The 11,093-nt window shown below is 40.6% G+C and overlaps 1 protein-coding gene across 1 annotated transcript; it reads left to right on the top strand.

The window, feature by feature from the left end:
* Positions 1-5,518: 5,518 nt before the first annotated feature.
* odc1 (ornithine decarboxylase 1) lies at positions 5,519-9,727 on the top strand. Its single transcript, XM_086050362.1, has 11 exons — positions 5,519-5,679; positions 6,446-6,593; positions 6,690-6,817; positions 6,927-7,100; positions 7,180-7,352; positions 7,436-7,652; positions 7,989-8,072; positions 8,157-8,319; positions 8,426-8,541; positions 8,622-8,836; positions 8,938-9,727. The coding sequence occupies exons 3-11, from the start codon at positions 6,725-6,727 to the stop codon at positions 9,071-9,073; spliced, it is 1,371 nt and encodes a 456-aa protein (XP_085906488.1). The 5' UTR covers positions 5,519-5,679; positions 6,446-6,593; positions 6,690-6,724; the 3' UTR covers positions 9,074-9,727.
* The last annotated feature ends 1,366 nt before the right edge of the window (positions 9,728-11,093 follow it).

Here is an 11,093-nt window from a genome sequence, read left to right as displayed (position 1 = left end):
ATTGTGAGTGTGAATGTTTGTTTGTCTCTGTGTGCCCTGCGATTGGCTGGCAACCAATTCAGGGGGTCCCCCGCCTACTGCCCGAACACAGCTGGGATAAGCTCCAGCACGCCCGCGACCCTTATGAGGATAAGCGGTATAGATAATGGTTCGTTGGACATAAGTGTTTTTCACAGTACAGTGACAATATTGAAATCTGATGATAAAACTGTCTGACATGAATAATTACCGCCCGATTACTATACTAACCATTGTATCAAAAATAATACGTATAGAAATGCATTGCCAAACAACTTATTTATCATCTAAAGATTAGCCCTAACTCAACACTTGATGCAATTTGGATTCCGGGCCCACCATTCAATCAACTCAACCATTTCTTTGCTGGAAAAAAAAAGATCAAAATCAAAAGATCAAAATAGATGTGTTTTTGCTGTGAAGGGATTCCTAGATTTGAAAAAAGCTTTCAACACTGTTAATCATCATAAATAATCAATCATAATTTTACTCAACAAACTACCGTATTCCAACTTGTCTTTTGTCTTTCCAACAAAATAGTGTTTGCAGGTCAATGGCATAAAATCCTCATTGATGGAGTGTTCTCTTGGTGTTCCACAAGGTTCCATCCTCAGACCAACTATATTCTCTTTATATATAAATGATCTACCCAACATTTGCTCTGATATTAATGTTCAAATGCATGTGGCTGAAAAAGTAATTTTGACATAAATGAAAAACACATAAGAAGTGGCTAAAATTTTAGCACTAGTAGCCAATCAAATACAGTACTAGCTGGATTACAGATGGAAATTAGCCTGCGACTATGGAATGTTTGTAAATGTTCATCAATATGCACTATCCCTTATAAAGAAATAATGAATAAAAATAAAATTAATTCAGCATCTATCTCATCTAATTGTCACTTAAACCTCCACTTGAGGAAAATGATCCAGTGAAATTCTTGTGCATGTCATCTTTGTAATCATCTATGGGTGCAATGTGGTTTTTTTTTCCCCGGGTCTACTTTTTTCAGCCCCTACAGTTCAGAGTGAAGCAGTAAGTCTGTGCGTCAATCTGTGTGTTCTTGCTCCAAAAGGATCAAAGGAGTAAAATGTGCTGATGTCGACAGTTCACCGATCTTTCAGACAGTGACCCAGAAAGGCGCAAAAAAAATGTCTCTGTATAAATGTGATCCCTTTTTTCTTCTTTTTTTGGCAATGCATTGTCAAGCTAACTAACTCAACCTTGTAAGGAAAGGAATGATGAGTCTACATGACTTTTATTCTACACTGTGCTGATTAAATACTGTTGATAAAAACAATATCAGTACCCAGCATGCATGCATATCTTGATATCATTATTTGATATTATTGTTATCGCTACTTTCCCACTGGGCACCAACCATATCCATTAGTCAACAAGTGTAAAGCATCACAAACCTGTCCCTCCTGTATCCACAACTTGCAGCCAGAGAATCAAACAATTTGTCCTAAAATGAAGTGTCATTTAAATTTGTACAACAAACAGTGTTCAGTGCTGTGAATCAACACAAGCTTGAACATCTGCCAACAAGCATACTGCTTGACTGTGCTCAGCATATCCCGTAAACATGGAGGAAAAACACCACACAATATATTGCCATCATTTCAAACCATATACGAGTGTTTGTTTGTTTGTTTGTTTGTTTGTTTGTTTGTTTGTCGTTACATGAGTTGAAAACGAATAAAGATTTGATATTTGTTTTTTTTGTAGTGGATTAGTCTGGTTTGAATGGTTCAACTGCGTATGAGGGTTAGGCAAGTTGATTTAAAAAAAAATCCAGCTCTTTTCAAGTAACTCAAGGACATTAAAATCAACTGATTTAATTTTTAAGTTGGAATATTACTTGTCACATAACAATAACAACTGCTATTATTTACAGCAGTGTTACAGTGAGCCAGGCCGCCTATTATTAGTGGAAATAAATGGCCTTGTCATCATAATTTTTGCAGATTTTAAATGTGCAAAACAGACTACTGAACAAATAGTTGGCAGTCACGCTTGCTTGTTTTTAAGTCTTACGATCTGAATGTAGCCTTCTTTGGCCTGAGAATTTTAATTTGATTAAGTTATCAGTGCGTCAATATGCTGCTTAAGGCTGTGCATGCACATTAACCGTTTAATTCAACATGATATATAGATGAATAAATACCACAAATAGCATCTGCTAATTTGGGTCCAACGCCAGACAGACAAGTGCTCGGCAGTGCAGACTTGTAAGTAGCAGCGTAGGCCAATCAAACACTTAAGTGCTTTGAGGTCAAGACTTCTTTGGGTTTACCTGCTAAACACCTGTGATGTTTAACTTCTGACCTCCTGACGGATTTAACAGGATAAATGAACAACTAACTTCAGACGTTGCTGGCTGCAGCTTGATGGAACGTAACTGAGTGACAAAAAGTCCATTTTAAGGGAGCTCTCATGTATAATCCCGTCCAAAAGTATTGGAACAGCAAGGTGGAAAGATGAATTTCAGATAAAAGTTGGGAATTCCACCTTTCATTTCATGGTGTTTACATCTAGATGTGATCAACAGCTCAGGACAGAGCACCTTTTGCTTGAAGCCGACCACTTTTCAAGTGATCAAAATTACTGAAACGGACATTATTAAATGAATTTAAAGTGAGTAACATTTAATAATTGTTGGCAAAACACTTACTTGCTATAACTGCATCAAGCCTGTGACCCATTGACTTTACTAAACTGTTACATTCTTCATTTGAATTGCTTTTCCTGGCCTTTACTGCAGCCTCTTTCAGTTCTTGTTTGCTTCAATGGGTGTCTCCATTCAATCTCTTCAGGAGGTGGAATGCGTGCTCTATTGGGTTAAGGTTCGGTGATTGACTTGGCAAGCCTAAACCCCTCCACTAACCCCCCCCCAATAAAGTCCTTTGTTGTGTTGGCAATGTGTTTTGGGTCATTGTCTTGTTGCATGCTGAAGCTTCTCCCCATTAATTTGAATGCATTTTTCCTTGAAAATTGCCAGACAAAAGTGGTTTTGTAGACTTCAGAATTTATTCTGCTGCTACCATCATGTGCAAAGGTGTTCTGTTCTGAGTTGCTTAACACATCTAGATACCATTAAATAAAAGCTGGAAATCTATCAGAAATTTTAAATGTCTTCAGTACACAACAAAACCAAAGAATTTGACCTTGCTGTTCCAAATCTTTTGGAGGGGACTGTACTTTTTGTGGCACTTTTAACCATAGAATGATTATAGAGTGCTTCAATATTTATTGTAGATATGATGATGTTTTGTGCAGAGGCATTTAAGGCATAGCGAATCAGTACTGATTTCTCAGGTAGCACAGAGAATCAGCACTTTACAATTCAGCCCATGATCAGGGTTTGATAATATTAGCATAATTGTGATTATACACAAGAGAATTTTCTTTAATCTGAGTATAACACTTCGTTTTACTGTAATAAAGCACTTTGATTTTCAGGATTGTCTGAAAGGCACTATATAGATTTAAAAAAAAAAAATAATGGACCGTTAGTGCTGATAAGTGAGAGCTAAAAAACGATGACACAGATGCACTCGTTCAGCAGTATTCCTGGCACTCACAGCAGTACACACTAATCTCTTTCTTGTGGATGTCCCACAACAATTGCCATCCTTGTCTTTTGTGTGGCCTTGCAAAAGCAAAGTCAAGTCACAACACTCCTAGGAGGAAAATAATAAAAGAAAGTTTACACAAAGAAGATACAGATATTAGAAGAGTTGACAGAGAGAGTGGCGAGAGAAAATACTTCATCCTGCATGGCCTTACTAATTTATGTAATTGTTGCAATCTTGTGATTTGGAGCAAAACATACCAAAGATGCGCTAGCAAATTAATTAGTGCTCAATTGTGGGCCCACTTCCTGCCTGGGCATCAGAGTTGCTTCACCGCAGCTACCCTCAGTTACTGCTTGTTGATGGTTCATGCTACCTTCACATTTGTCTTCAATAAGTGAAAAGCATCAACACACAAAAGCACCACAACGTATGACACATATGACACGTGATGTGGTATCCTTTGGATCATGAATTGTTCCTTTTCTTCTCAATATTTTTCTGCTCCCATCATTCGGATTCAAGTTGGCCTTATACAACAAGTCTAATGTGAAGCTCACCACTGCTTTCTTGTTTCCTTCTTTTTTTTTAATGAAACATTTTCTTATCTCTTGTATTGATGTACAGCAGGTTTTTTCAGCTCCTCTGCTTGCATTTATGTCTCCTTGGAATTCATATTGCTAGATTCAGTCAGACTACTGCCAAATGCTCAATACCTGATATCCACTCCTGACTTGTAAACTTTAAAGGAATGATGCCTGCTCTGAGAATTAGGCCCTGTGAATAAAGTCAACACCACTTCAATGCCACAAATTGAAAATACTATTTCCTATGACCCGTGTCGGTCATGGGCCCCAATTAATATTGCCTGGTGCAAAAACGCAGGTATCAGTCAATCGTTTGGAGCACATACTGTGGTTGTCATGTGCCAGGTGCACACTGTTGACAGCTTGCTACCAGAATCATTGTGTGACCTCCTCTAATCTCATCAGGCTGGTCAAGAACCTTTACAGTAAATGAGAATGAATGCTTGACACCCAGCTGTCAATTCAGTAAATCAGAGAAACCCAGATTAACACACAAAGAGCAAGTTTGCTTGCATTTAGATTTAACCATGATTGCAGTCATATCAGGATACTAAATCATCAGCGCTATGAGTTTTCTAGTGATGTAAGCATAATTATGGCAAAATGATTTACTGTGAATTACATAATCCTGGAAAATAACCATCATAATGAGAATGAAATTATTTTATATGATGAGTGGGACAGGGAGCATCTAGGATAACAAGTCAATTTCCACTTGAAACCAAATTACAGTGCATTTCGGTGCCATCCCTGAACCATGTCACATATGAGAGCCAGTTCATCAGAAATTATACCTTTCCAACAAATAACAGTTTTCAGTTTGGGCTGAAACGGTAATGGGGCAATAATGTTATGTTGGAGTGGAACTGTACCAAATAAAGTAGGTACAGTCTAACCTGTGCATTTCTTCACTACTGCAAATTACAACGATGATAATATACATATTAATTTACTTCACCCTGGGTTACTCTGCAAATTAGAAAAGAAAAAATACATACCTTGCAAGAGACCTTGCAAGCATACAGTATGTATTTTTTTAAGCATACAGTAGGTATTTTTTTCAAAGAACAAGATCTTGCTCTTTGTGCTGGTACGTGTGCATGTGCCTAATGTTAAAACTGTACAGGCAAGAAAGTGATAACTTTGAGAAAATCGGAACAAAATACTACTTTGTCAGAGGCACAGTCTGCTACAAGAAAAATAGTTAAGATGATTGCTAACGGTGTTTCTCTTGTCTTCTTCGTCCACCATGTTGATGGGGGACAAGTCCAAACCGGTTCTTACGTGGATGGGAGGCCGGTTTCAGCTGGCTCGTTGCCGTAGCAACGAGCGCCCTATAAATCCAGGACGGGACGTCCGCTGCGCTCAGTCCAGTTGCAGCTAAGTAAGGAGGAGTATAGCCAGCAGCGGCTCCATTGTCTAAAGAATAAACGTTTTTTTTACACCCCAGCGCTTGAGTCTAATGGACAAACTCGTTGTAAATGCTTTTTAAGGTAAGACGTCTGTTTTGGGCATTTTTGGGCCTTGTGTTATACAGAAATTTTAGCTAGCTGAACTCGTGAGAATGAATGGCCTTAACACCCCTGTGGTGATTTTTTTTTTTTGGGGGGGGTCGTTGTTAAATTTTGACTGTCAATTTAATTACAAGACCGCATATAACGAGTTATTAATTACTACGCAATGTAAGCTTCAAGCAGACGTGTTACTGGTTGCAGGCAGTTAGTTGCTTGCTAGTTAGTCGTTTTATGTACACACATTGCGAATTAGCAGCCTGGCGTTAACCTGATGAGAATGACTAGTTAATTTTGATATAAATTTGATAAACCTTATTATGTGATTGACGCCTAAGATCACCTCTCGTGTTCAGTCGACAGTCGCCTCATGGCGTGGAAAACGGAACCGGCAAACTGACGTTTACGTAATCCGTTCAGTTTCCATTTGTTGGTTTTGATGTCGTTCATATAAGATGAAGGCGTATCTTCTTGCCGATTGGAGGGAATCCTTCCTGGGCGGGGCCCTCTTCTCGTTGGTTTTTTTTTGTGTGTGTGCCTGTGGTGTCAAGTTCTACTGACTCAATAAAGTTGTATTTGTTACTTTTGTAATGCGGTGTTGCACAATTCCTTAAAAATGTGTATTTGTTAGCTTTATTGCGGTAATGTCTATTTGGTAAAACGGACTCATACATTTAAATTAAAAACTGTTTGTTCCGTTTTTAAGAAAGTGATGCAATAATTGTAATAAACTTTCTTCTCCTTTTAGAATCATCACTCCAGAAGAACACACTCTTTCTGCTCAACAGGCCCTGGCCTTGAGGCTTATTTAAAGGGGTTTAACTTCACTGGTGAGCCACCTTGGATCTCCTGCACCTGAGGAACTGACATACAAATTCCATCTCTTTTGTATCCAAGTAAGTGCTACACTGGCACTTGCCTTTTACACTGTGTATGTTTTGTTGTTTAAAGTACAGTACTCATCATTGACTATCGTTGCAACTCTCTTCCAGTTTCTGCGTGACCATTTAAAGGGCTTCTTGCGACCATGAATACTGCCGAGTTTGATTTCTCTTTCCTTGAGGAGGGCTTTTCTGCCAAGGATATTGTAGAGCAGAAGATCAATGAGTCATCCATGACTGTAAGCTCATGTACCGCCTTTAAAGAAAGGCAATAAAGTGCCTCGTTTTGCTGTGCTTCTATTGTATGATGGATGTGTGTCAAACCATTCATTGTACTGCATCTTGCAGGATGACAGGGATGCCTTCTATGTGTGTGATCTGGGGGATGTCTTGAAGAAGCACTTGCGCTGGGCAAGGGCACTTCCTCGCGTCTCTCCTTTCTATGCCGTCAAGTGCAATGACAGCCGGGTTGTTGTGATGACACTGGCCTCACTGGGAACTGGTTTTGACTGTGCAAGCAAGGTTATTATTGGGAAAATGTGGCTTGGTCTTATTGGCACAATTGAAAGCTAATGGCTGCATTCGTGTGTTACCCCTCCAGACTGAGATCCAGCTCGTTCAGTCTCTGGGAGTGGATCCGAACAGAATCATCTACGCGAACCCTTGCAAGCAGGTGTCTCAGATAAAGTATGCTTCTGCCCACGGGGTCCAGATGATGACCTTTGACAGCGAAATGGAGCTGATGAAAGTGGCTCGCTGTCATAACAATGCCCAGTATGGCTTTTCCTCAATAGTCGCACTATATAGTAGCCTTTGCGGAATGTGTCTGTCTGAACGCCTTTTGCTTTGTTTTCCAGGCTGGTGCTGCGTATTGCCACAGATGACTCCAAGGCAGTTTGCCGCCTGAGCATCAAGTTTGGGGCCCAACTTAAAGCTTGTCGGGGCCTTCTGGAGAGGGCCAAGGAATTGGGGCTGGATGTGATCGGCGTCAGCTTCCATGTTGGCAGTGGCTGCACTGACGCAGAGGCCTACAAGCAGGCTATTGCAGATGCCCGCTGTGTCTTTGATATGGGGGTGAGTGAATAATCTGGAATACACTCACTAGATGGACCTGCACAAACTCATGAGATCCAAGTGAGGTCAATGGTTGAAGTTGGTGTAGAAAAGCTCGCCTCATACCGGAGGGTTTCAACTCTTGCCTTTTTCTTTCCATGTGAGAGGGGCCTCAAAGATGTAGTGCAGGTCTACACCGCTACAAATAAAAGTTAAATGAGTACCTTTCCAATGTTGCAAACCACGAGCTTTTCAAAAGGCACTAGTGTTTAGACTTAATGTGGCTTTTGTTGATTTCAAATCGTTGAACCAAATGAAGTGTATCATGTATTAAAATCAACTACTTCTTCTGATTAGCTTGAGCTGGGCTTCTGCATGAACCTTTTGGACATCGGAGGGGGTTTCCCTGGTTCAGACGATACAGAGCTGAAATTTGAAGAGGTATCATTTTGTTTACTTTGTACAAGTTCTCGTTCACTGCCTGATTTGCCTTGGTCTTATTTTTGTTTCTATTCTTCTCTGTAGATCACTGCAGTAATCAACCCAGCCCTGGATAAATACTTCCCTTCTGACAGTGGTGTGAGGATCATTGCTGAACCTGGTCGCTTTTATGTGGCATCTGCTTACACCCTAGTTGTTAACATTATTGCCAAAAAGGTCCTTGTAGATGACGAGTCTACCTCTGATGGTAAGGGCTGTTATGTTTTTAGATATGCAATGCCATTGGTGACTCCTCAGTGGTCAAATTGAGGATTTTTTTTTTTTTTTTTTTTTTTTTTTTGCTTTCATGGCAGACGAAGATGAAGGGATCAGTGACAGGAGCCTCATGTACTATGTCAATGATGGAGTGTATGGGTCCTTCAATTGTATTCTGTATGACCATGCTCATTGTCTGCCAACCTTGCACAAGGTAAACTGACAACAAACATGACTATTGGCAAGATGATGACGCATGGGGTTTTTAACCACTAGTCTGCTATGATTCCATAGAAGCCCAAGCCAGATGAGGCCATCTATCCCTGCAGTATCTGGGGCCCAACATGCGATGGCCTTGATCGTATAGTGGAGCAGTGCAACCTGCCCGACATGCATGTGGGCGACTGGCTGCTATTTGAGGACATGGGCGCCTACACTGTGGCCGCCTCTTCCACGTTCAACGGCTTCCAGAAGCCTGACATTCACTACGTCATTTCACGGCCAGCATGGTTAGTAAATGTTAGACAAGTATTTTGTTGCAGGCGCCGCTCAAATGTATAACGTCCTGTGCAGATGTTCATTTTATCTGTGGTCACTGTTTCGGTCTTAGGCAACATGTGCAGCAGATCTGCTCCCAAGGCCTGCCGGTTCCCGCGGAGTCCTGCATGCTTGATGTTGCAGCCTGCTGCGGAAGAGAGAGCAACTTGGAGATTCCCGCTAAGCCCACTCAGGCCCGTGTGGTTTAGAGGCAACATGATTCACAACAACACAGCATGCATCATTCGCCTTTTGTTACAGGAGCAGCTTCTTTTTTTTTTTTTTTGTCATGTGACAAATCTCGGCCAGTTCCTTGTAGAAGGAGAAGGGGTATATTGTTGCATGCATTTCTGTGTACTATGTGGAAGCTAATTTTCACTTGGCTGGTGAGCTGGATGCTTTATTCAAGAATGGCTGCTATAATGTATGTTGAATGTTTCCATTGTCTCCATTTCACAGAACCTTTTATCGTTTTACGAAGTGCAAAATGAACATTGTATTGTCTCGCAGCTCATGCAGTAATGGATCATTATCAAAGCTAAGGCATCATTTACTAGGGAGATTTGTTTCCATCAAAATCCTTGCTGAAGCCGTTCATTTTCATTCCTACCTATGCAGTGTAGGTCATGTTATGCTATAGGTGACACCCTGTTAAAAACAAATCTTAACAATTACCATTTATCCACAAGGCCTCAAAAGACAAGACTTCCTCTCTCCTCTGATCATTAATTTAATTTTGTGGTTGTATCCTTGTAAGCAGAAGTGTGGGTTGTAAAAGAGATGGGATTGCAATTTCATGATGCTTTCCTATGGAAACGTTTGAAAGTTTTGTATTTTTTTAATAAAGTGGTACATAACAATGATTGCTCAACCTTTGACTACTTGGAGGCCATTAGACAGACACTGTTTAGTTCTGAAGCGGCACAATTATTACGAGTAAGGCATTTGTACAACGGTTCAATAGCACCATCTTGTGGGTGGAAAGGGTGCCACTGTTCCAAGCACCGTAGAAGGCACAACCACATGACATAACCACAAGTCATTAAATGGTTATAATTAAATGCCAACTTAAACTACGCAAGAGTCATTGAACCCCGTGAATGCTGCTATACAAAAAACACAAACTTGAAATTTGTTTTGATGTTTTTCAAGGATGGTTTTGATAATCGTTTATACAGAAACTGAATCATGAGCGATAATCTTTCGCAACATGTCGCTATGAAACGTACATAGTACTGCTAACGTATGTAGTTGTGTCTTAGCCTTAATATGGTTCCCATGTGATCTAAAAACAAAGAGCCTCAACTACTGTTAGTGACAAGCCCACCTAATATGCAGATGAATGCACTTGTACCATGTGTTGGGGGTAACGCGTTACAAATGTAACGCGGTACAGTAATATTTTACATTTAGGCAGTATCGAAGTAATATAACAAGGTTACTCTCAATTTTGGGGGTAATATTACAGTTACTGAGTCTGGTAACGCGCGTTCAAAATTTCGGGACTACAACATATAGCCAGAAAGGGCAGTTTATTACATCACTACAAGCTATCGTCACAATCAGAGTTTCTTGTCACTCTATGAACGTCACGCAGCAAAGTTGAATAGAGTGCCCATCCAACTCTCAACAATTTGTTTGCGTTCACACGACAGACAACTAGGGCTGAGAAGTTGTAACACCAGTCACTGTCATGGTTTCATAAAAAATAAAATGCAAAACACACATGTCAATTTGGTGGCTGAAAGTAGACAAAATTTTAGACTAATACTCAGGGGCGGAGCCAGAACGTGGCTAATGGGTGGGCCTGAAAAAATCAGGGTGGGCCTGAATATTTCTCTCACTGAGCACAATCCTCCTATCACGACACATCGTATATTCAAATAAAATGACAAACCGAATAATATGAAGTTCAGATCTTCCTTAGACAACCACAATTATGCCATTCTTAATATTCATTCATTATCCATACCGCTTATCCTCACAAGGGTCGCGGGCGTGCTGGAACCTATCCCAGCTGTCTTTGGGCAGTAGGCGGGGGACACCCTGAATTGGTTGCCAGCCAATCGCAGGGCACACAGAGACAAACAACCGCACTCACAATCACACCTAGGGGCAATTTAGACAGTCCAATCAACTTACCATGCATGTTTTTGGAATGTGGGAGGAAACCGGAGTACCCGAAGGAAACCCACGCAGGCACGGGGAGAACATGCAAACCCCACACAG

This window comes from Filicampus tigris, chromosome 13 (assembly GCF_054856515.1).
Source record: "Filicampus tigris isolate MCC_2025a chromosome 13, RoL_Ftig_1.0, whole genome shotgun sequence".
NCBI lineage: Eukaryota > Metazoa > Chordata > Actinopteri > Syngnathiformes > Syngnathidae > Filicampus > Filicampus tigris.
The sequence above is the reverse complement of the archived record's forward strand: the minus strand, read 5'-3'. Positions and strand labels throughout refer to the sequence as shown.

Coding starts and splice junctions, on each gene's coding strand:
- odc1 (XM_086050362.1), top strand. CDS start 6,725: ATGAATACTGCCGAGTTTGATTTCTCTTTCCTTGAGGAGGGCTTTTCT. Junction 7,353..7,435: donor CGCTGTCATAACAATGCCCA/GTATGGCTTTTC, acceptor TTTGTTTTCCAG/GCTGGTGCTGCGTATTGCCA. Junction 8,837..8,937: donor GTCATTTCACGGCCAGCATG/GTTAGTAAATGT, acceptor TTTCGGTCTTAG/GCAACATGTGCAGCAGATCT.